The following is a 27,101-nucleotide window of genomic DNA, read 5'->3' as shown; positions in this document are numbered from 1 at the left end:
AACCAAGGGTTAAAACACTGAAAGCAACTCAAGATGTCCCAGACTCACTAACTTTTGCTAAGCTTTTTGTGGAGGCAAGGGAGTGAAAGATGGTCTTGAGAGTGCTATTCACAGTAACAGATGGTGGTTACAGGAGACAAACAGCAGATTATGAAAGAGATCACCACCATCTTCATCATATGGCATGGAATTAAGGGATTAAATAATTTTGATTATTCGTACCTTCAAGTTGCATCACGACTTTTCTAAGATAAACAAATTTGCTAACAGTTTCCATCGCAACAAAGTCTGAATAAAAATAACTACCTGTGTATGAGTAGTTGGATAACAGGGGCCACTCATGCTCTTCTTGTGCTCCAGAGTGAAGTGTGAATGCAAACGAGGTGTTAGTCTTGTTGCTTAGTGACAGTCTAACCTACGCTTGCCATTCTAAGATAATAGCTTTTACCAAGTCCTCCATCAATATCCTGGAGATCCCAGCAACGAGACTAGCCACACAAATACTGTGTGCACGAGCAGGTCAAAGGTTCGTTATTTTGTGACTCGTGACCCATCTCCTGGCAAAGCCTTTCCACAAAGTAGGAAAGCAATAAAATGTGTTCTACTTCAACAGAACTAGGCAGCACTAACTCTTCAAGCAGCTCAACATAATCCAAAACAAATCCAATTAAATTCAACATGCATTCCCTCTATGGTTATACCATCTGCAAAGTGCATTGCAGTTACTTGCCCAGGCTATTCCAACAACACTGCTCAAACATGCACCAAGAACAAAACAAGGGGTTGAGAACACCAACACTTGAAGATTCCATTTCAAATCACATACACCACCTTGATAATGGAAATTGCATCATTCTTTCATCATTGCTTGGTCTAAATCACAAAACTCCTGAACCAAACTGCAGCAGTATCTTCACAAGTTTGGCAGACGTTCCTGCTGGCAGCTCACCACCTGCTTAAAGGTCAGTTACAGAAAGGCAAAAAATAATGGAATAAATGATTCCTTGAAGGGCTCAGGCCTGAAACGTCAGAAATACATTTTTACCTCCTAGGGACACTGCAAGACCAGCCGAGTTCCTCCACCATATGATTTAAATAAATGATGGCCTTGCCAATGATGTCCAGACCCTGAAAGGTAATGTGCTTGAACCATAGAACATTACAGCACAGCAAACAGGCACCTTGGCCCTTCAAGTCTGTGCCAAACTTAATTCTATTCTACCTAATCCCACTGACCTGCACCCATTCCATCCCCTCGCATCCATGTACCTGTCCTCATTTTTTTTTTAATTTTAAAATTGAGCCCTCTTCAATTGGCAGCTCATTCCATATTCCCAGTACTGTGAGTGATGCACCCCCTCTATTCTTCTCCCTTCATCCTCTCTGGTTTGTATCTCATCTAACCTCAATGGATAAAGCGAACGTACATTTACTCTATCAATGCCCATCATAATTTTGTGTCATGCCAGGGAATAAAGACCTAACATGTTTAATCTTTTTCCCCGTAACTCAGTTCCTTAAGTCCTGGCAACATCCTAGTAAATCTTCACTCTATTCTTTCAATCTAACTGAAATCTTTTCTGTAGTTGGGTGACCATAACTGCACAAACTTGGCTTCACCAATATCTTATACAATTGTACCATAAACACCCCAACTCCTATATTCAATACTGTACTTTGATTATGAAGACCAAAGTGCCAAAAGCTCTCCTTACAACCCTATTTACCTGTGATGCCACTTTCAGGGAATTATGGATCTGTATTCCCAGATCCCAGATCCCTCTGTTCTACTGCACTCCTCAGTGCCCCACTGTTTAACATGCATGTTCTACCTTGGTTTATCCTACTAAAATGAAACACTTCACAAGGAAGCAAGGATTTTCTTTCAGAAATTCATAAAAATACAGGAAACAATTCAAGCAGTACACATCTTAGTATCAAAGTCAATATATATTCAGAGGTCGTTGCTCTGGATGCTACCTGTCCAATAGCAGCAGGACTTTCAGATGTAGTCCTTTCCCACAAAGAATTTGCATTCACACTGAATTGATGTTCTGCCAGCAGTACTAGGTGACTTGACTTGCACCCTGGGAACAGCACAGAGTTCTGCTACTCTGCTTCTTGGGAAAAACCTTGCAAGCTTTTGCAACCTTTTCCAGATCTTGGCAAAAGCACATGCCAGAGGAGTGGATGATTGTCTCATTCTAATCACAGCCATCTCAAGAACGCAGTGAGTGTTGGGGAGTGTAACTTCAACTGTGCAGGAAGAATCTGGTGTTTGATGGCAAAGAAAATGGTTTTCAGTCTTGGGAAAACACCCTATAGGAGCCATCAGGATGTTGTGCTGAAGACTGTCTGATGGACTTGGTCAGGTTTTTTTTAAACTTTAAATTTAAATATACAGCACAGTTACAGGCCCTTACAGCCCACACAGAAGAATATCCCAATTAACCTACAACTTGCAAACATTTTTGAAAGAAAGGAAGAAACCGGAGCGCCCAGAAACCCACACAGACATGGGAAGAATGTACAAATTCCAGACAGACAGCAGCAGATTCTAACCTGGGTGGCTGATGCCAATAATAGCATTGCACTAATAACTGTGTGGCCCCTACAAGAACAGTTTTCGGCAAGAACTTTATTTCTCTCTCTCTCTTCTGAAAACAAGACTTTACACACCGATTCCAACGTACATTTTCCTTAACTTAACCTTCTACACTCCAGAGTCAAATCTCTCCCATCTCTGCAACTCTGCACTCACCCATCTTCTCCCTGTCAGAACAAGGACCGGGCTCTCCACCTCCTTTCACATTCACCCATCATTTTCCACCTCGAATGATATTTCATCCAGTATGCCAGAAATATTTTCTATTTTAACCAAGATCCCATTTAATTCAGAACTGTTCTGATGAAAGCTCATTTATCTCAACTCAAGTTCCCTCTCCACAAATACTGCCCAACATGCTGGGTATTCCCATATTCTTTGGCTTCAGATTTACAACTGCCATGCTCTGCCCTACAGTTTTAGCACGTGCTCACTGTCTCTATCCTAACTCATTTATTAACTAAGTGACAAAATACAAACGTCACTGGACAACCCTGGTCCCCATCTTATCACCGATAGTACCATAACAGTGGTGTAGCAGAGGCAGATTGGTTGAAGTACTTTGCCTTACAAATGCACGAGTCTTTTTACATGCATCCATGAAAGCACTGATAGCTTGGAATCAGCACCCACATATCCGTAAGCTTTGGTGCTTGGACTTTCATTCTGAAGCAGATTTACTGGAGATCATTCTTTAGTTCTGAAGGCCGACTCAAAGAACACAGAAACTTTGCTGGAGGCCAGATGTGATGGCGTTGCAAGAAATGAGAAAAGTGGTTGGGCAATAATACAGCCTTGTTTGTCATGTCTTCAATAATTCCTTCCCCCCCCCCCCCCCCCCCCCCCCCCCCCCAGCATCTTCATTCAGGCCAACATGCCATCAGCAACGGCAGAGCTACCCTCAGCCTGCCATATTGCACCCAACACCAGATTCCCAAACCCACCGCCCATCTGGTAATCACTTCCCGCAAAGCTTTAAACAAAGATAAAACTCAATGTTCTCAAAGCCTTTGAAGAAATGCAGCATCTCCACCAACTCATGGGAACCTCTGGCCCATGACCACTCAAAGTGAAGCAGTAAAATTTGGGTTGGCATTGAAATCAAACTGTGCATCACGAGTAAAAGGCTTCACACAAGCATGGAAAAGCAAAACCTGGTAAACTAGCCTCCCATCACCTCTGGGAGTCCAATATTCGCACAATGACGTCCCTTGTCATTCATCTCAATTCAGAAAAACAGTGCAAGACTTTCTAAATTAAGAGGTACGATCAAGATCACTTAATTCCTTCATTTTCTCAGCCCATTCCTGAAACTTAAAACTCATTATCTACATCTCCAGTTGTGAAAGAGCATTGATCGGAAATATTAGCTCCACAAAGTATGTCCTGAGCTGCTCAATTTCCAGCATTTTGTTTGTGCACCATTGCACCTGAATCCCAAAAAGCACATTGCCAAGTTTCACAGAATGCCATTAAATACTGACATTTGTGTAAACTCTGCAACCTTAAAAAGAAGATTAGAATGTGCAAATCCTAATATTCTCCTCTGGTACACTCCAACACTTTGTTGATAATACAAAAGTGAAAAGGCAGATTTTATTTGATTTCACTGCCACAAGGCTCTTTTATAAACACCTCGTTATTGCCAACAGTTGAATGCAAAAAAGCAAATAATGAGATTCTTGAGGTCCAAATGATATGATGAATCATTATATCTAATGTACTGTCAGAATTGTAGAGATGGATGCAACAGTTGAAAGATGAGGAAATTTCTGGGGCAACACTACTTAAAAGAGCTGGCACAGGAGTAATGGGCAAATGGCCATCTGCACAAAGTTTCTCGACTTTTAACACATTTCACATGCTGCACAAATAATGAAGTGCATAAAAAAAACTAACCATGGCATTATTGGACAATGCAACACAATAAAATTCACATCACTACACATATGGCTGAAGTTTGCTGCACATCAACCTGCCACAGATCACCAAAACTCACTGGAGAATAGTCAGTGAGGATTTGTAAATATCAAACCTGACCGAGTTCTCTAATGAAACAAAGGGGTGGAGTGGCAATCTGCTGGAGGAACTTGGCACATCAAGCAGTACCAATGGGAGAAAAGGACAGTCCATTCTTTTTCCCCTATTGATGCCGCTCAATCTACCCAGTTATTCCAGTAGATTGCTGCTCCAGATTCCTGTAGCGTTTGCCAGCAGAATCATGAACAGTAATGAGGAAGCATACAGGAGGGAGATAGATCAGCTTTACTTACAAAGGGTTGAAGTGGTCTAAATTATTGCTCAATAGACTTCACGGGAAATAAAAAAGTCCAAAGGATTAAGAATAACTGGGTTCAAATACAAGGCAAAAATTTTAAAAAACAGCATCGAGTAACTGTGAATATTTTATCTACTGGGCAAAACTATGCAGTGAGATTTCTACTGATCAGTAATGAGTCAAACAACTTTATATTTAATTTGAATAATGACCCAGTTTCCAGAGAATATATGCTGCAGCGATATTCTGGGCCTGAAAAGCTTCTCTGGAGGTCTCCAGGGGCCAACCATCTTCAGCAACTTGAATGGCCTGCCTGCCACGTCAGTAGGTAGACAGTTCACCAAATCCAGTTTCCAATTAGACTTTGAACAGCTCGGGTGAGGCAGTCCATGGACAATCAGTGAGATCCAAGAGGGACGTGGCATTCATCCCACATTAAAGTGCTGGACAATGACCATCTTACAAAAACATCAATTAACTGATGCTCAATGTAAAGGCATCATTACCAAATTGGGTCCTGAAGAAACAAAATCAAAAACTTCAGATCTTGTAAATGTGAAATAGTAACAACACATTGGAATTGCTCAGGCCAGGCAGAATCTGTTATAGAAATATGTAATATTTAAAGCAAAGGTTGAAAAAGCATTCAAGTTGGAGCAATTGCAGCTGATGGAATAGTCAGTAGAGTCAGAACCCATAATAGACATAATAAAGATTAAAAGGGGAAGTTTCCCAGATGGGCCCCAGAAGTAACAAGGTTACATGACAGTAGGTGGAGAGACAGGCAGAGGGAAAAACCATAGACAGGGAAGGGAAGAAAAGATGGACAAAAACAGATTGGGTGACTGGTTTGCTGAACACAATGTTCTGTTTAAGTGTCTAAATTTCACTTTCCTGTAGACAATCGTGTCAACTCCAACCATTCCTAAAATGACATGTCTGTCCTTGGCCTTTTCTACTGTCAGAGAGGGGCCACTTCTACCCATGGTTGCTGTCTGACCTTCTGAGTTCCTTCTTGTCAGCTTTCGGTTGTGGAGTGTATGAATGACAATACACCCCAATTCTGGTCATGGCCAGAATTAACACTTAAGACCTGGACCCACTACAATTCGTTCATTGCCACAATTGCTCCACAGCAGATGCAATATCGCTGGTTCTCTGCACAGCTCTGGATCACCTTGAAAACAGCAATTCAATCGCTTTTCATAGATACAGCTCAGCCTGGCATACATTTGTTCCTTCAATGCTGGTCAAGAAGCTACAAACTCTAGACCTCTGTACCCCACTCTGCAACTGCATCCTTGACTTTCTCATTAGAAGGCCACAGTCAATACTAATTGAAAACAACGTCTTCTCCTCACTGATCAACACACACACACCTCAAGGTTGCTTGCTTAGCCCACTGCTCTACTCGTTATATACCCATGATTGGCCAGGCACAATTCCAATGCCATCTACAAGTTTGCCGATGACACCACAGTTGCCAGCAGAATCATGAAAAGTAATGAGGAAGCGTACAGGAAGGAGATAGATCAGCTCGTTGAATGGTGCTCAAGATCAGCAAAACCAAGATGATGATTGTGGACTTCAGGAGGAAGTCAGGGGAACAGGACCCAGTCCTCAGAGCTCAGTAGTGGAGAGAAATTTCTGGCTGTCAACATCTTAGAGGACCTGTCCTGGAACCTCCACGTTGATGCATTCTTAAAGAAGGCTCACCAGCAGCTATACTTTGTGAGGTGTTTGAAGAGATTCGGTATGTCACTGAAGACTCAAACTTCTGCAGGTGTACCATGGAGAGCATTCTGGCTGGTTGCATTACTGCCTGATATGGAGGTGCCAACTCCAGGACAAGAATAAACTCCAGAGGGTCGTTAACTTGGCCTGCAACATTACCGGCAACAGACTTCATTCCATCAAGGTCATCTACATAAGGTGGGTTTTTTTTTAAAAAAGTAGCTTCTATCCTCAAAGACCCCCACCACCAAAGCCATACCCTCTTAACTCTGCTACATCAGGGAAAAGGTACAGGAGCCTAAAGACGAGCGCTCAATGGCACTAGGACAGTTTCTTCCCCGCAGCCATCAGATTCCTGAATAATCAATGAACCAAAGACACGGCCTTACTTTTCGTTCACTATTATTGTTATCATTATTATTTTATTTTTTTATAGTAATGTCAAAAGATGGTCATATGTTTGCACTTTGGTGCTGCCACAAAACACTGAATTTCATGACTTGTTCATGTCAATAAATCCTGTTCTCATTCAGCCCGCTGAACATGTCCCACCATTAGAATCATGGCTGATCCACCCAAACACCATTTTCCCCATCTTTACTACATTCTCCGATTCCTTCAATATCCAGAAAATCTATTAATTTCTTTTGAATGCAATGATAGAACACACTCACATGTCTATCCATGGCCTCATGTACTATTCCACAAAGATTTTCCACCTGGGCACTCTCCAACCAGATGGCATTAACATCGATTTTTCCATTTTCTGCTAACCAGCTCTCCCTTTCTCCCCATTCCTTCCCTTGGTCTTGTTTCCCTCAGCTCTCCACCCCCCTTCCCTCTCTATTCAGCTACCATCCCTTCCTCCCCCACCCCCCCCCACATTGCTTGCTGCTGTGCTCTCCCTCCTTTCTCCACCTATTAACTCCTGCCTTTGCAACCATGCCTCTCCACCACCCCCCCACCAACTTTATTTGGCCACCTGCTGACATTTTATCCATACCTTGAAGGGCTCAAGCCAGAAACATTGATTATATATTGTGTTTGCTATATAAAGGATTCTGTTTGACCTGCTGAGTTTCTCCAGAATTATTTTTTTAAAAACAGAACATCCGTATCAGTCTAAGGTTAAAACAAAAATGCAAAGATTTGCCACCCTCAAGAACTGGAATGAGGAGAAACTCATTATGTCCTCACCTTCAGGCCTCTAGCTCTGGACTCAACCAAAAGAAACTTGCGACTTACACTTAATTTGGCAAATTCAATAAATTTCTATTTTTTATAGTTTTTAATTTTAAGGACTATCTCTTTTTCTAAATTTGAGAACATAGGCCCAGCCAACTCACCTTCCCATGATATCTCAGGAACTCAGCAAAATTATAAACAATACTCTCAGAGTAATTTAATAATTTTCCAAATTGTTGAAAATCATCTTGACCTTGGTTCTAAATTTTCTTACTATATAAAAAAAAACAAATATATTGTGTCTTTGTAACTGCTTACTGCATAGCCCTCAGTTGACCGGAATTGAAGGATATCCTTTGAACATTTGTAGTCTCTCAAATTGGAAGGAAGGGAGGACTAACATTTCATTAAATTTAAAATATGTTCCTAGTAATGAATCTAGCCAGCAAATTATGCTGTTCTTCCTGCTCGTCAAGTTTATATACACAGATACAATCACACAACATTCTCCAGGAACATGTGATTAAAATGCCTGCACATTTCCTCACATGCACCTCTTCCAACCTCATCAGTATCCAGGGCTCCCATTGAGGCTTCTATATCAGTGAAGTCAAAAGACTTGGGGAATATTTCATTGAGCACCTGTACTCTGTCCACAATGGCCACCCCAATCTCCTGGTTGCATGCCACTTGAATTCACCTTCCCATCCCCACAATGACTGTCCAGTTTGGCCTTCTCCACTGCCAGAGAGAGGACCAATGTAAAACAGAGGAACAATGCTTCATTCTGCCTGGGCAGTGTGCAGCCCAATAATATGAACACATTTTTTTTTCCAATTTCAGGTAGCATGCTACACTCATACAAATACCATTCAGAAATAGTTTTCAAATTTGCAACCGCACAATAGTGAGCAAATGAGACAAAATACAGGAAAGATGGAGTCTTCTGGCATGGTGCCAAGAGAACTACCTCTTCCAATGTCAATACTACAGAGATGATTGACTTAATAAGAGTCCACATCCCTGTCCACATTAATGCACTGAAGTTGAAAAAGCAGATTCTTAATGAATTAAGTTCTTACAAATACATTTCAATTAACTAATCTGGGACCACCATGTTGACATGGCAGTCAAAAAGTTCACCAAATCCTCAATTTTATGAAGAGCTGTTTAGCACATCCCCTTGACCTCTACAATTAGAAGTGCACCATTGAAAACGCATTTGCTGGAGCATGGTATGGGAGCTAATCTGCTCAAAATTGGAAGCATCCACAGAATACATCTCAGAACATTACAAAAATACCACCCCTCCATGGACTGCATCCACTATCTCCAATTGCCAAGGAAAGGCATCCAATATACTGAAAGACCTATCACACCCTGGATACACTCGTATCCCACCTCCTCCCATTAGGGCGATGTATGAAAGCACATGCCAACAGTTCCCCCCCCACCCCCCCCAACAATTGGGCTTCTCATTGAACTCTTGTTATTATGCTGTCCTTGCTTGGTGTTAATTGATCTTTATAATTGCAAATCTATTCCCTCAATTGTGCTTTTCACAATAACCCATTAAGTTCACAGAAGAAATCTCCCTGTACTAAGTATTTTGCCACAATCTTGAACATATACATGGTGCCCTCTCTCCTTGCAATGATTTTTATTACCTTTCTCCTCCCCCCATTTGTTAGTTCCATTCCCATCCATTCTTTTCTTTCTTCCACTGATGTGCAAGTCACTGAGTTCCTCCAGCAGGCTGTTTTGCTCCAGATTCCAGCATCTGCTGTCTCATGTTCCATTACTCCCAGTTATGGAATTGATCAATGAAGACTGTACACAGGCAGAACATAACAGAATTCAGATTGCCTATAAAGATAATAGGGATAATCCCGGGAATTCCAAACCAGCAAATCTTGTGCAAGTGGTGAGCAAACTGTTGGCGAGCATTCTTAGGATTGGAATTTTGAGTATTTGGAGAAACAATCTTAATCTAATCAGGGATGGTCAACAAGGCTTTGTGTGGCAAATTGTGTCTCATTAACCCAAGTTTTGAGGTTACCAAAGAAAAGGTATGACAGTATATAGACTTCACTAAGACAATGTGATAAGGCTCACTCAGAAAATCATAGGAACCATGGAAGCCTCGCTATGTGATTTGGAACTAGCTTGCCCAGTGGAGGTAGAGGGTGGTAGCAGATACAGTGTACTCTGCCTGGAGGGCAGACTTGTGGTGGCCCTAGGAATAGGTTCTCAGGATCAGAATTTGTCATAAACAAGCCCAGAAATTCATTATGCAGTAGCATCAAAGTGCATTCATATAAACCACCTTAAAATAAATTTTTTGAAGTACAAGTCAAAGTCAGGCAGTGTCTGTGGTTCATTGTTCATTCAGTAATCTGATGGCAGAGGGAAAGGAGCAGTCCTTGCACTGCTGAGTGCTCGACTTCAGGTTCCTGTACCTTTATCCCGATTGTAGCAAGAGGAAAGGACATGGCCTAAATGGCTGGGGGGGGGGGGGGGGAGGGGGGGGTGTTCCTTGAGATACCACCACGTGTAGATGTACTCAATGGAGTGGTCTGGTGCCCATGATGTCACAGAAGATCTGCAACACCAGCCCTGTGATTTTTACCAGTGACTTAGACAAGAATGTAGAGGGGTGAGTCAGCAAGTTCACAGATTACACAAGGATAGGTTGTGACTAGTGTAGAATGTTGTTGTAGGTTACAACACAGCACAAGAGTTGATGCAGAGCTGGGCAGAGGTGGCAGATGTTCTTCCCTCTAGAAGTGGAAAATGACACACTTTAGGCAAAAATAATAAACTTGAAGGTGGGGAACAAGGTGATTGGCAGGATTCTTATTGTGAAGAAGCAAGTCCATGGATCTTTCTTGGTTCCTGTAGTAGATAAGGTGTTCAAGGCAGTTCATGGAGTACCAGCCAACATTAGTGGGGGATTGAGTTCAAGATATTTAGCAAAAATATCAATAAAAGTCTGAATAGCTGAATGAATGGAGTCCAAATTTCCCATCCTTATCACATTTGGAGGGTTGCAATCAACCTTACCCCAAACTCATCGAGCACCAGTTGCCATCTCACCATTCACGAAGTCAAACCAAGAAAAATTTCTGGTATGTCATAGTCGGGTACAATTACTTCTTCCTTACAGAAATGTTAGAGCAACAGCATGGACATGGTCAAAGAACTGACTGTCGCCAGGAAGAATTATGAACAGCAGAAGCCTACTTTGAAGGTTTCAACACAGTCAAGAAGGTACTACCCAAAATAGGACCAGCCTCAAGAGGAACAGATACTATCTGAGATTAGGACAAAGTTTGCACCTGTGTTGGATGATGAACAACGCGAGCAAAGCCGTGTTTGTGCTGGGACCAGACTTATTACCTTCACTCAAAATACAAAATAGTAAAAGATACTATTGGTAAGTACGAAAAATAGGAGCACTTTTTTTTTCCTGTGGCACGTTACATTTCGCCAACCAGGAAAGAAAAGGATTTATGCTAGAGATGATCAAAACTGCAAATGCTAGAAAACTGCAGCAACACAAAATGCTGGAGAAACTCAGCAGGTCAGGTAGCATCTATAGAAGGCAAAAGATATTTGAGGATGCGATCTGAAACCATGAATTAGTTAAAGCAATAAACAGCAGATTCCTGAATAAAGTGTTTGGTGGGGGTGGGTGGGTGGGTGGGGGGGGGGAAGATGGGATAAATCACTTTTACTCTAAATAAGCCTGTAGAAATGGGCGATTTTCCTTTACCCTGGTTAACAGATTCATCTCTTTAACAGTACAGCACAGTAGAAGGCTTTCTCAGTCCACGACCCTGTGCTTCTCAAATACATTCAGTTAACCCAAGTCTTTGCAAAACTTGGGAGGAAACACACAGACACAAGGAAAATTGTACAAACTTCTTGCTGATAGCACTGGATTTGAACCCAAGTGGCTGCAAATGGGCTGGGCTAACCACAACCCTAGCCATACCACCTATATTCTCTGTATTATAGTGTAGGCGATTATCAATTAAATGAAGTGAAAACAAATGCAAAGCAATAGAAAGTCAACTTTATTTTTGAATATTTAAAAAAATTTCAACCATGTAATTATACATTTTAATAATCAGTACTTAAATTTGATTACAATAATTACACAGCATTAAACCTCCCCCTTTCACTCCAATATAATAGATATAAAATATAGTTATGAAAAAAATACAAAAACAAATGTAGAAAAAGTAGTATTATTCTGGATTGCACAGAGGATTAGCTCACACGCTGGGATCCAGCAATAGTTATAGATACACGACTTTTAGGTGATAATAATAGATGATTATTGTAGGTCTTAATAGGCCAGGAGTACATTTTATTTTACATATTTATCCTTAACCTTTGCATATACAGGTTCCAAATTTATGCAAAAGAGATATTTCTCAAGTTACAAGCAACTTTCTCCAAAGGAATACAGCCCTGAATTTCCGACTGCCATCTTTCCATACTTAAATATACATCTTATTTCCAAGCCTGCGAAACACTTTCTTGCCACTGCTAAAGTAATTTTAGTAAATTTCAAAAGTCAACTTTAGAGCAATTCTCAGGAATAGAAACTACATGCAACCTTGAACTGTCTAAGCAATTCATATGATTTATCTTTCACAAAACTGTTGAATTTGCACAGTACCCTCTATTCCTCTTTTTTCTAAATGCCAATAATAACTGTACTATCCAAATTAATTTGTATTGAAGGTCATTAGATGTAGAACAAATGAAAACTGTGCAATAAGCACTATATATTTTTTCTTTGAAATCAATATATTTGAATCATTATTGAGCTGACAAAGTTGTTGGCCACTGAAAACTATTTATAGAACTTTCATTTGATGAGTTGCACAATTTAAGCTTCTAGCTTTTATTTTGTATTTTTTCACCAAAGTCCATACATACAAAAGTTAGACTTTTGAAATCTTCTCTTCAATGCCTTTTGCAGATGATAGCTGGCAGAATGAGTAGCAATCCAGTACTCTTACACACTGCTACTGTTATAAACTTTACAGGAATCAATAAATGGACAAGAGTTCATGGAAATTCCTTTCCTTCAACAAGGCTGTTGCAAAGCATGCAAGGGGCACAGCACAGTGGGGTGCCAAAAATAGGAAAACTGCTTCCAACCACAGAAAGTAGCTTGGCTATTCTTTTATAATTTTTTTTTTATTTTTCACACAATAAACCATACTAACCAAAATACATAGACATTTTTCTCTTGAATATATACAGCGTCATTTTCTCCCCTTTTCCCCCTCCCTTCCCATTTATTCAAAGTTCAATCTTATAAGATACATTAAATCCGTTAAACAATGTTGTCACTTAATAAAATAAACAAGAAATTTTTATCTTTTACTTTTATATACTGAGTCAGTTCATTTCGTTGTCTTCTGTCATTTTAGGTGGTGGAGGTTGATGGTCGGATTTCTCTATTGTATTTCATGTATGGTTCCCATATTTGTTCGAATATGGTGTTATTTCTTAAATTATATGTTTTTTTTCTAATGGAATACATTTATTTATTTCTATGTACCATTGTTGTATTCTCAAGTTGTCTTCTAATTTCCAGGTTTAGCTTCAGCACTTTGATGGAATAGGGAATGACTGGATCCCATTCCAGTTCTGTAGGTTCCAAGATAGCCGATGAGTGAACTGCAGTTGCTGGAATCTGGATGGACTCAGCAAGTCAAGCAACATCCATGGAGAAAAAAAGGTTATTCAATATTTCAGGCCAAGTACTGAACCAAAACATTGACCATTTATCTCAATGCTGAAGCTTCTGACCCGCAGAGAACGAGGAGCAGAGTTATGGCCTTTACACTGCCATAGATTCCTTACATGCTTTAAGCGGTCTGTTAAAGGAGCAGGTGGTGGTTAATTTTAAAATCCTGCAACCATGAGATCTGAGCCCAAGATGACAGCACCCATGTTTGGCAGTAGCCTCAAAGCGATTCAGACAGAGGAAGCAGAGGACTGCCGCAGGGCACAAGAAAATACCCTGTATGAGAAAGAGAAGCTGAGGAGATGACCCTACAGGATAGTGACCATGTCAGCTGACCAGTGATGTCCTGTATGGCTGAACGACATAGGTGTCAGGTTGTAAGTGACTCAAGGCAAGGAACCCACACAGGCTGCAGGCAGGGAGAGAAGGGAGGGTGGGGAATTGGTGGTTAATGCCATTTTAATATTAAATTTAATTGTTTTGACTGTGTACAATACATAACTAGATGGATAGAAATTTTTCAAAATATTTAAAGAGTATTTTAGTGCATATTTATATTGTACAATATCTATGACAAACTAATGAAATGATAAAGCCACAATTTTTTTGGATTCAAGTCAAATTTTCTATTAAAGTTAATTTGAAATTGCAGGGAGTAGGGCTATACCCAACAACCAGTGTGGAAGTGGAATGTATGGTCTCCTCCAGTGCTTCATCATTGGATGAAATAAATTTAATAAATGAAGGCAAATTTAATGCAAAGCCAGAATTTTGTCAAGCCATTTAGTCTTTGTGACAGCTATCCAAAAGAGGCAGGATTGTAGAAGTAGAACGCTTTCAGTGAAAAAAGGTTTTTACAATTCTAAATGCTCACAATTATTCTATGGTACTCTCAATATGCACACAGCAAATTCAAACAATACTGAGGCAAAACATGAATTTTGAACCATCACATCAATGCTACCCATTAACAGGTTTTTTTTTTAAAATCAATTTTATTGCCAAGAATCGACAAACTTTAGTTACCTTCAGATGCAATTGCTCCAACACACTATTGGTCAATCTCTCATCTTCTGTCGAGTTTATGAACAGATGAGTCCTCTTCATGGCCACTTTTGAATATACTGGCCCAAGTTAAAACCTATCCACCCGTTCCAGAGCTTTCCACCATTTTTTCCTCTAGCCTTGCAGATCTCAGCAAAGAAAACTCAATTCCCTAAAATACAACAGCTCCATGATGGTAGCAGTGCCTTTACATGCCAGGATCTGAAATTCTACCCAAGCCCATCCCTTTTCAAGTTTAAGTCTACACATATATACCTGTACAACCAGACAAAACAGCAATTCTCCAGAACACACAGCACCTATTCACACATGTACATAAAGGAACAATTTAAAATAAATATCTTAATGATTTACTCAGTTAAAGAATACTGTGCAATCTCACACCCTGAAAGAAAAAGCTATTTCCCAGCCTGGCAGCCCCAATTTTGATGCTCCTCCACTTCCTTGATGGTTATGGGTCAAAGATACTGAGTGCTGGAAGGAAAGGGTCCTCAATAATTCTATAAACAAGGGATGACCAACCTTTTAATTTCGACATAGAGCACAGTAACAGGCCATTTCAGCCCACGAATCTGTGCCGCCCAATTAACCTACATTCCCAGTATATACTACTGAGCCAAAATGGCCTGTTGTCGTGCTGCATGTCTAAATTAAAAATTAAAATGTTGGCCACCCTTGCTTTAAACCCTATTTAAGAAACATTCCCGGTAAATGTCATCAATAGAAGAAAAGGAAACCCCAATGATCTCTGCCATTTAATGATCGCTGTATTGACTTTCGGTCCAATGCATAGCAGTTACCACATTACACAATGATGCAACCAAAATAACCGGGCTCCATTAGAATGATAGCAAGATAGGAGCTGGTAGCCCTACCCTCCACCACCTCCTTTAGACATTCTACAAGCTGACATCTGTTCTAATTATACAGAGTAATACAGCCATTGTTCCACTGCACAAAGCTACATCCATTACACTCATCCCATTTTATTCTCCCACACTCCAGCATCAACTTCTCAAACCACACATCTTTAGTTAGAGGAAAGAAAAGCAACTAGAAGAAACCTACATGGTCTCACAGCTTAAAAAAAAGCAAAACTCAAGAGTCCTGTAAATCAGGAATGAACAAAGGTGAATGGAATGAGGCAGTGGCTCTTGTTGTGCTCCAGTGCCCCCATTTACTTATCTGGGGTTTGGAATCACACAAGGCAATTAACATGCCTGGTTGTGATAAGATGCAAAGTATAGATGGACTTATCTACAACTTATACAAGCTGAGCTGATTCGACATAAAGGGTTGCATATGAACTGCAAACCACTGCAGATAGTTAAAGTGCTGCATTACCACATCCTGTAACATTCACATGATTTAATGGTTTTGGGCAGCTTCCACAAATTCATAGTATTGCATGCAGTTAATTTTCTTAATATCTGAAACTTTGCTTTCTCAGCCACAACAATTTAAGGACAGAGTCTTAACAACCAAGCTGAGGAGAATTCCACGAGTTAAGTCAATTAAAATTTGCTTGTTAAGCATGAGAATTCTTACCGTCTACTGGGTCAACTCTCAGTCTCAGGTAAAATTCATATCAACACCCTAGGTCAACCACGCCAAATCACACAAGTTTACAGAGAGAACTGCATTCACAGTTTGTTCTACAGATCAATGTAGTTTTACTTTTAACCATACTCTATTCTTATAAGAATTGGCATAATTGAATCTGCTCTATTCCTTTGCAGAATATTCCAGATCTCAACCACTCATGATTTGTGACTTCTGCAAACACTTTCATCCAGCATAGACTTTTTTTTTTAATTATTTAATTGTTTGCATAATTACAGGGAAAAAGTGAATAAAACATTAATCAAATATCCATAGCCCAATGATACTTAAAAACATTTCTCTCCCCATCCCCCCCACCCAAAAGAAAAAGGAAACACTATTTAATACAATAATATTAGCGCATACAATCATTAATTGTTATTAAAAATTACTAATTAAGAGTGGATAAGATGGAAGAGGTGGATAGAAAATTATCCATAAAATCCATACAGGTTTCCAAATACTATGAAAATGTTCAACTCAATTCCTTAACCTATACATAATTTTTTCTTAAGGCATGCAATTTTGCATCTCATTATCTTTGGCTTGGCTTCGCGGACGAAGATTTATGGAGGGGGTAAAAGTCCACGTCAGCTGCAGGCTCGTTTGTGGCTGACAAGTCCGATGCGGGGCAGGCAGACACGGTTGCAGCGGCTGCAGGGGAAAATTGGTTGGTTGGGGTTGGGTGTTGGGTTTTTCCTCCTTTGCCTTTTGTCAGTTTTCTCATTATACCATCTACTTAAATAACATTTCTCCATCATCTTTCCATGATATCGCTGGACATTTCTTTGCAGATGCTATTGTAATACTTAAATATTACAATTACAATATTGTAATACTTAAATACTACAATTTTATATCCTTTTCATAAATATGTCCAAGTAAAAATATTCTTGGATCCTTTGGTATCTTTATCTTCATAATTTGCCTCATAATAAACTCAGTTTACTCTTGTATGTTTCATCTTAACTCCGTTTGTTAAATATATGCATTTAAGTTTGATTTAAATATGTTTTTTTAAGTCTGATATCTTAGTATTAATTACTTTTCTTTTTGTTAGTATTTTAATTGGTTATGTTTTTGTTTTGTGGGGTTTTTTCTCACATATATTATTAACTTTATTAATTCTTCACCCTTTATTTGGGGGGGAAGGGGGGTTGGACTAATTTGAGTTGGGTTATCAATGCGTAATAATTATTGGGGAGGGTATAGTTTATTTAGATTACTGATATTGTATTGTAATTTTATTATTTTATTCTTAATTTTTTTTTTAAAATGTAATCCTATATGTTATTCATGTTATAAAATCTTAAATAAAGTTTAAAAAAACTCAGTTCATTCTAAATCCTTCCCACTTTTTCACAAGACTACACGGAATGCAAAAAAGTCCCTATTTCTTTGCACATCGAAAATACTTATTTGAATAATAAATCAAGTCCATTTAACTTGTGTGGAGTATAATACAATTGAAGGAAATTATATTGAACCATTTGAAATCTATACTGTATTCGTAACACTTTCATAACATAGTTTTGACCAAACCTCCTCCTGAATTTGTATATTTAAATCTTTCTCCCATCAGATTTTTGATTTATATAAATCATTTTTCTTTACAGTCTCTATAATTTTATATACACATGAGTAATAAATTACTTAACAAATGTATCTTAATATATCTTCAAATTGACTTTGTTTAGGGAGTCTCAAATCTGCTCCCAATCATTTTTTCAAATACATTTTTAATTGATAATATGCAAAAATTGTACTATTATATATTCTATTTATTTTTAATTGATCAAAAGTTAAGAAAAAAATCCTAAGAAACAATCTTTTATTTTCTGTATACCTTTACTATACCAATGATCAAATAAAGAATTATTCAAAACAAAAGGAAATTGATTTTATTTTAACAACATTTTTGGTAAATTTTTAATTCCTCTCTCAATATGAATTCTATTCCACATGTTTAAAATATGTTTCAATACAGGAAAAATCTTTAGTTCCTTTAAATGACTCACTATTCCATTTATACAAAATTAACTGCAGAATAGTTTAACCAATTTTATTCATTTCTATTTGAATCCAAGCTGGTTTTTCATCCCGTTGATAACAGGACAAAAACCTCAATTAAGCTGCTTTAAAATAATTCTTAAAATTTGCTCGTCTTAGTCCATCCTGATCAAATTTCCACTTTAATTTTTCTAAACCAATTCTTGACATCTTACCTTTCCAATGGGATGGGATTTTTTATTTGATACACTTGATGCTTTTGGGATTCAAAATACTTTTATAAAGTGGATCAAGGCATTATATGATCAATCAAAAGCAAATGTGGATATGAATAAACAAATCTCACAACCCCTTTTGCTTGAAACATCTAGACAAGGTTGTCCATTATCACCCTTTTTGTTTGCATTAGCGATTGAACCATCGGAAGAATTAGAATTGATAACAAAATTAAAAGATTTGAAGTAGGTAATAAAAAACAAAATTGGTTTATTTGCTGATGTTATAATATATTTAACAAGACCAGAAAAATCTTATTTAAGTTGAGTGAGAGATTAAAGAGTATGCATTAGTATTGGGTTATAAAGTGAATGCTAATAAAAGTGAAGAAATGTCTATGGTGGATATGGATTACATTCAATGTAAAAGATTGACAAAATTTAAATGGCAAAATTAAGCAATTAAATACTTAGGAATTAAAATTAGTAGAAATACAAGTAATTTGTTTAAACTAAATTATTTGCCATTGTTAAAAAATTGGAAGAGGATTTGGAAAGATGGAAAGATTTACCAATAATGTTAATAGGATGAGTGAATTGTATTAAAATGAATATTTTTCCATGAAGACAATATTTGTTTCAATCATTGCCCATTCAAGTACCAGAATTTATCTTTCAAAACTTGAAAATAATACATGAATTTCTTTGGAAAGGCAGCAGAGACCACTCAATCACTGGAATTTTTCTCCATCTGCTCTGCATCTTTTACAACTTTGAATACCTCTGATCCTATCTCATCCTCTGCTCCAAGTATCAGTTGCTCCAGTCTACCAACAAGTTTCTCCCCCACCCCCAAACTCAGGAACTATACTTCTAGCCAAATGGTGCTGGTGACTTAATGGCAACTTTCTGCAGGCTGCAGAACCCTGTGACAAAAATCTTTAAAATACTCATTACCTAAACCTTTAAAATATGCATCCTTCCGAGCTGCTTTCATTACAATCTGCTGCATGCATTTTTTGTTTATGAGTGAACAGCTGCTAAACAGTTAGCCATCTTCAAATCTCCTGGGTAACAGCTGCTTCAGAAACAACAGCAAGGCAGAGGCCTTAAGGGACAGGCCACCACCAAGGTTGAGGTTGGAAATGAGAAGTGAGGGCCAGGATTCAAACAAGGCTAAAGTGAAGGGGTCTGAGACTTCCCCAACCATCCACTTTACTAGCAAATGTTCAGTCACTGGAGAATAAAATTAACGATCTGAGGGCAAGGCTACTCTACCAGAAACAAATTTCAGTTGTTTGCTGCACCAAGACCTGGCTAACAGAGGATCAACCGGACGCTGCTATCCAACCAGATGGTTTCACCATCCATAGACTGGATTGGAACTCAAATTCTGGAAAAGGGAGGAGGCATATGTGCTTTTTCATTGATACTGGGTGGTGCACGAACATTAGAGTTATGTCAACCTCCTGCTCTACTGCCTTAGAGCAAATCTCGATTAAATGGAGACCCTTCTATCTACCCCAAGAGTTCTCATCAGTGATTCTCACTGAAGTTTACAACCCTCCCAATTACAAGCAGGAGCTTGCAGAGCTTCATCATGTGGTCAGTAAACAAGAGATGTCCCAGCCCAATGCACTACAAATCTCAGTTGGCAACGTTAACCAAGTCTGGGTCAAGAAAACCCTGCCTAACTACCATCAGTATATAACCTACTGTATCAGAGGTCCCAGCACACTTTATCACTGCCTCACCAAGATTAGGAAGGCCTACCGTTCTTTCCTGAGACCACCCTTTGGAAAGTCTGATTACCTGGCTGTGCTCCTTCTGCTTTCATAGAAAGCCTAAAGAGAGAGAATCTGGAGATCAGGATAGCTAGAAGGTGTCACAGGAGGTTGAAGAACAGTAACTGGACTTTGAGTCAGCAGATTAGGTGGTGATCAAGGATTCTGCTGAGAATCTAAATGAGTACACTGAGGCTGTCACACACTTTATCAAAACACCACCAAATCATTTAGGGTTTTCCCCAACCAGAAGCCCCGGATGAACAATGAAATGTGGAACCTGCTGAGAGCCAGAGTGCAGGCATTTAAGTCCAGAAACCCAGATCAGTACAGCAGAAACAGGTATGATCTGCGAAAAACTTTCTCCCAGGTGAAGTGGAGATTCTGGATGAAAATGAAAACAAGGGATACCCAATAGCAGTGGCAGGGACTAAATGCCATTACCTGTTACAAAACCAATCTGATCAAGTAACAGGCAGCAAAGCTTCTCTCCCAGAGGAATTCAATGCCTTCTATGCCTGATTTGATGACAGTAACTGCACCCCCATGTCCCCTGATGATCCCATCCTGTCCATATCGGAGGATGACATGCATACAACCTTCAGGAGAGTGAATTCAAGGAAAGCATCCAGCCCTGATGGAGTACTTGGCCGACTATTAAACATCTGAGCTGACCAACTTACCAAGGTATTCACAGATATCTTCAATATCTTATTTCATCAGGACGTGATATCAACCTGTTTCAAATAGGGACTAAACATCCCAGTGTTCAAGAGTGTAGCAACCTGCCTTAACAACTATCAACCAGTAGCACTTGTATCAAGAGTGATGAAGTGTTTTGAAAGGCTGGTGATGAAGCAGATCAGCTCCTATCGGAGCAGTGACATGGATCCATTCCAGTTCCCCCATCGTAGAAACAGATCTACAGTGGATGCCATCTCACTGCCTCTACATAAAGCCCTTCAATACCTGGGCAGCAAAGATGCATGCATCGGGAGGCTCTTTATTGAGTACAGTTCAGCACTTAACACCATCATCCCCTCAAAACTGATCAACAAACTCCAAGTCCTGGGAGTCAACACCCCACTGTGCAATTGGATCATGGATTTCCTCACCTCCAGACCACAATCAGTGAAGACTAACAAGAACTTCTCCACAATCTCCATCAGTACCGGAGCACCACAGGGCTGTGTTCCTAGCCCCCTGCTCCACCTGCTTTACACCTTCAACTGTGTCATTTGGTACAACAATAACACCATCTGCAAATTTGATGACATTACCACTGTAGTGGGTTATACAGGGGCTGGGGATGAATCAGCATAAGGGACAGAGATTGAAAACTTGGCTGAATGGTGCACCAACAACAAATTTGCACTCAATGTCACCAAAACCAAGGAGCTGAATGTTGAATTTAGCTTTTTTTAAAAAAAAATTCAGACACAGCACAGTAACAGGCCATTTCGGCCCACAAGTCCATGCCACCCAATGTTTCAAACAATGGGAGGAAATAAGAGCATCAGGAGAAAATGCACACAGACATGGGGAGAACTTACAAACTCCTTAGACAGTGGGGAACTTGAACCCCAGTCTCACTGGCGATGTAAAGGCATTGCACTAACCACTACATCAACCGTGCCACCCATGGTTAGTTGGCTTCAAGAAAGGAAAGCCAGAGGTATACAATCGAGTGATCATTGGGGGAAAATCAGAGGTTGAGAGGGGGAGCAAATTTAGGTTATTGGGAGTCACTATCTCAGAGGATCTTTCCTGGACCCAACATACCAGCGACAAAGTGAAGAAAGCACATCAGCGTCTCGACTTCCTCAGAAGTTTGCGGAGGTTTGGTATGACACAAGAAACCCTGATAAATTTCTACAGGGGTATGGTGAAAAGTGTGTTGACTGGCTGCATCGCAGTCTGGTATGGGAACGCCAATACCCCCGAGCACAAAGCCCAACAAAAGCTAGTGGACACAGCCCAGAACATCACAGGCAAAACCCTCCCCACTATTGAGTATATCTACAGGGAACACTGTTGTTTGAGGGCAGTAGTAATTAAAGGATCCACACCACCAGCACAAGCTCAGTTCTCGCTACTGCCATTAGGGAAGAGGTATAGATGCCACATGACTCGTACCACTAGGTTCAGAAAGAGCTGCTACCCCTCCACCATCAGAATCCTCAATGCAAAGTCAGACTCATTTAAGGACTCTTACTTGTGCATTTCATTGATTTTCTTTCTGTTCTCTGTTATTGCAGTCTGTTTACAATTGTTATCTGTTCAGTTTTTATTTGTTTGCATGTTTACACTGTGTAGTTTATTTTCGCACTACCAATTAGTACTAATTCTGCCCTGTCTGCCAGAAAAAAGATATCTTAGGATTGTAAGTGATGTCATTTATGTACTCTGACAATAAATCTGAAATAATTCCAGTAATTTTTTTTGCATATTAAGACCATCAGATATTTCCATGTGTTGCATAAAAATGGACGTGGTCCTCTGACTGTGTATAATCATATCCCAAATATGTAATGATTGCTTGCTTATCAGTCCAACCACACTCAGAATGCTCCCTCATGCATGATCTAATTGATGCAAATTATTTCATTTCATAATTTTTTAGCATTAGGTTAAAAGGAGTCCTCTCAAATGAGAGAAAGTTTTACAAAATTGATTTCCCCCCCCATCCTCTGCCCAAATTTTATTTGCACGAGCACCTGAAAATAAATTTCCTGGTGATTCAGAACAATCTTGGAAGGCGAGTGGAGTGTGGCATGGTTTGCATCCCAACAAGGTCGGGTCAGATACAGCAATGAGCTCTCTGAACCCTTCTCCATTAACAATGGCGTGAAGCAAGGCTGCGTTCTCGCACCAACCCTCTTTTCAATCTTCTTCAGCGTGATGCTGAACCAAGCCATGAAAGACCTCAACAATGAAGACGCTGTTTACATCCGGTACCACATGGATGGCAGTCTCTTCAATCTGAGGCGCCTGCAAGCTCAGACCAAGACACAAGAGCAACTTGTCCGTGAACTACTCTTTGCAGACGATGCCGCTGTAGTTGCCCAATCAGAGCCAGCTCTTCAGCGCTTGACGTCCTGCTTTGCGGAAACTGCCAAAATGTTTGGCCTGGAAGTCAGCCTGAAGAAAACTGAGGTCCTCCATCAGCCAGCTCCCCACCATGACTACCAGCCCCCCCACATCTCCATCGGGCACACAAAACTCAAAACGGTCAACCAGTTTACCTATCTCGGCTGCACCATTTCATCAGATGCAAGGATCGACAATGAGATAGACAACAGACTCGCCAAGGCAAATAGCGCCTTTGGAAGACTACACAAGAGTCTGGAAAAACAACCAACTGAAAAACCTCACAAAGATAAGCGTATACAGAGCCGTTGTCATACCCACACTCCTGTTCGGCTCCGAATCATGGGTCCTCTACCGGCATCTCCTATGGCTCCTAGAACGCTTCCACCAGCACACTCCACTCCATCCTCAACATCCATTGGAGCGCTTTCATCCATAACGTCGAAGTATTCAAGATGGCAGAGGTCGACAGCATCAAGTCCACGCTGCTGAAGATCCAGCTGCGCTGGGTGGGTCACGTCTCCAGAATGGAGGACCATCGCCTTCCCAAGATCGTGTTATATGGCGAGCTCTCCACTGGCCACCGTGACAGAGGTGCACCAAAGAAAAGGTACAAGGACTGCCTAAAGAAATCTCTTGGTGCCTGCCACATTGACCACCGCCAGTGGGCTGATATCGCCTCAAACCGTGCATCTTGGCGCCTCACAGTTTGGCGGGCAGCAACCTCCTTTGAAAAAGACCGCAGAGCCCACCTCACTGACAAAAGACAAAGGAGGAAAAACCCAACCCCAACCAACCAATTTTCCCCTGCAGCCGCTGCAACCGTGTCTGCCTGTCCCGCATCGGACTTGTCAGCCACAAACGAGCCTGCAGCTGACGTGGACTTTTACCCCCTCCATAAATCTTCGTCCGCGAAGCCAAGCCAAAGAAAGATAACAGCATTGGTGATCCAGTTTCAAATCCAGCACTGTCTCTAATTAGTTTGAACATTCTCCCCAGGACCTGCATGTTCTGTTTATTTTTCAGCATGGGCTCACATCACAGAAGGGCCTGTAAGTGCTGCAACTAAATGTTTTAAAAACTACTAATGGCTATGAATACACATACTGGAATCCAAAATATTCACAGCAGGTCAAACAGTGCCTTTATGTAGCAAAGGTGAAGATGTGGGGGGGGGAACATGAAAGATGTCTGAACAAAAGGTGGAAGTGGGGAGGGGGGGTGGGAGATGGATGATAAATGGAGAAGGGAAGTAGGAACTGGAATAACTAGTTAAAGTCATTCATTGGAATGACTTCATCACCAACATCGAAGTACTCGAGCTGGCAGAGTCCGCAAGCATCAAAACCATGCTGCTGAAGACCCAACTGCGCTGGGTGGGTCACGTCTACAGAAGGAGGACCATCGCCTTCCCAAGATCGTGTTATATGGCGAGCTCTCCACTGGCCTCCGAGACAGAGGTGCACCAAAGAAGAGGTACAAGGACTGCTTAAAGAAATCTCTTGGTGCCTGCCACATTGACCACCACCAGTGGGCTGATATCGCCTCCAACCGTGCATCTTGGCGCCTCACTGTTCGGCGGGCAGCAACCTCCTTTGAAGAAGACCGCAGAGCCCACCTCAATGACAAAAGACAGAGGAAAAACCCAACACCCAACCCCAACCAACCAATTTTCCCTTGCAACCGCGTCTGCCTGTCCCGCATCGGACTTGTCAGTCACCAATGAACCTGCAGCAGACGTGGACATACCCCTCCATAAATCTTCGTCCGCGAAGCCAAGCCAAAGAAAGAGTTAAAGGGGGAGGGGGAGGGCACAGGAGAAAAAGGCAAGCTGATTAGTGAAGTGCAGTGAGCAACATGTTCATGCCAGTTGGATATTGCCCTGATGAAAAATGAGGTGTTGTTCCTCCAATCTGCAGATGGTCAGGATGGGGTAGTGTGAAAGGCCATGGGCAGACATGTGAGCTTGAGAGTGTGACTCAGAATTGAAGTGGTTGGCAAAGGAGAGGTCGCTGGGCGAAGCACTCTCCTAATCTGTGACCGGACTCTCTGATGTAGAGAAGGGCACAGAGGGTGCACCAGATGCAGTAAATGAGTTAATTGGAGGTACAGGTGAAGTGTTGCTTCATCTGAAAGGTCTGTTTGGGACCTCAGACAGTGATGAGGGAGGAGGTGTGGGTGTAGGTATTACACCTCCTATGACCACAGTGGAAGGTGCCGGGTTGGGGGGGGATAGGATGGGGTCACAAGGGAATCATGGAAGGAATGGTCCCACAAAAGGCTGACAGGGGAGAGAAGGAAAAATGTGTCTGGTGGTGCGGTCCTGTAGTAAGTTCTGGAAATTCCAGCAGATGTGTTGGATATGGAGGCAGGTGGCGTGCTAGGTGAGAATGAGGGGGGATTCTGTGTTCATTATTTCTAAGGGCAGGAGGGCAGGGGCAGATGAGCAGGGAATGGAGGAGATGCGAGTGAGGGCCGAGTTAATAAGACATTTCAGATGCTCTGAACTGGAAGGCCTCAACTTGGGAACAGATGTGGCAGAGACTGAGAAATTGAGAGAAGAGATCCTTGCAGGGGACAGGTGTGAGGACGTGTAGTACAGGAGGTTGTGGAAGTTAAGAGGGTTTGTAATAAAATGTCAGTGAAGAGTCAGACTCCTGAGATGGAGACAGAGAGATCCAGAAAAGGGTGAATGTCATTGGAGATGGACCAGGTGAGTTTGAGGTCCGGGTGGAAATTGAGCTCATCAATTTCACGGCCATTTGCGGGTGCATGAGGCCATCCTGATGCAGTCGTCAATGTACCGGAGGAAGAGTTAAGGTGGGGGGGGGGGGGGGGGGAGGAGGGGTGGGTCCTGCCTGTGTAGGCTTGGAGGTTTTCCTCCATAAAATGCACAAATAGGCAGGCAGACCTTGGACCCATGCAGGTACCCATGGCTACTCCTTTAATCTGGAGGTAGTGGGATGAGTTAAAGGAAACATTGTTAAGGGTAAGGACAAATTCTGCCAGGCGGTGGTGAAAGGTGACTGCTCAGGTCTACGGTTCAGGAAAAAGTGAAGTGCTTTAAGGCATTCTGTGTGGGAAATTGAGGTGTAAAGGGATTGGACATCTATCATGAAGATGAGGCGGTCCAGTTCAGGGAATCTGAAGTCTTGGAGGATGTGGAGGGTGTATGAGTGTCGTGGATGTAGGTGGGGATTGAACGGAGGAGAAAAGATGGAGTTAAGGTAGGATGAAATTAGTTCCATGGGGCAAGACCAACCAGAGACAATGGGTCTGCTGGATAGTTGGGGTTATGCATCTTGGGTAGAAGTTAGAAATAGGCAGTGCGAGGATGGGAGACAACGAGGTTGGTGGCCGGGGGTGGGGGTGCCCAGAGTCGATGAGGTGAAAGATGGTGTTGGAGACTGTAGCTTGATGGTGGGGTCTTGTGGGAGGGGTTCATAGGAGGTGCCAGAGAGCTGTGGGCTGGCCTCAGCAAGGAAAAGGTCAGTGCGCCAGGCAACAAAAGCACAACCCTGGTCTGCAGGTTTGATAGTGAGGTTGTTGCAGAGAGAGTGGAGAGCAGAGCATTCTGAGGAGGTGAGGGAGTTAGTAGTAAAGTTGAGACAGTGGATGCCCCAGTGGCAGTTGGAGATAAAAATGTCCAGAGCAGGCAGGTGGCCAGGAGAAGGAAGAGATCTTGGAAGCTGGAGAAAGGGTCTTGGTTGGGGGTGGGAGAGTGTTGGAGAGTTGCATCCAAAGTTTTGGACCTGGAGAT

The 27,101-nt window shown here is 41.2% G+C and overlaps 1 protein-coding gene across 11 annotated transcripts in view; it reads right to left on the bottom strand.

The window, feature by feature from the left end:
* Nucleotides 1-27,101, bottom strand: part of LOC138761894 (myc box-dependent-interacting protein 1-like) — a 190,970-nt gene that overhangs the window by 106,111 nt on the left and 57,758 nt on the right. The window contains exon 2 of one of the 11 annotated variants that reach the window (XM_069934811.1): nt 14,602-14,791. The exons of the other annotated variants lie outside the window; for them this stretch is intronic. Within the exon in view, the coding sequence (XP_069790912.1) occupies nt 14,602-14,682 (81 nt within the window). The 5' untranslated portion in view covers nt 14,683-14,791. The remainder of the gene's footprint in view (nt 1-14,601; nt 14,792-27,101) is intronic. 11 annotated transcript variants of the gene reach the window in all.

Source organism: Narcine bancroftii, chromosome 4 (genome assembly GCF_036971445.1).
Source record: "Narcine bancroftii isolate sNarBan1 chromosome 4, sNarBan1.hap1, whole genome shotgun sequence".
Classification (NCBI taxonomy): Eukaryota; Metazoa; Chordata; class Chondrichthyes; order Torpediniformes; family Narcinidae; genus Narcine; species Narcine bancroftii.
The sequence above is the reverse complement of the archived record's forward strand: the minus strand, read 5'-3'. Positions and strand labels throughout refer to the sequence as shown.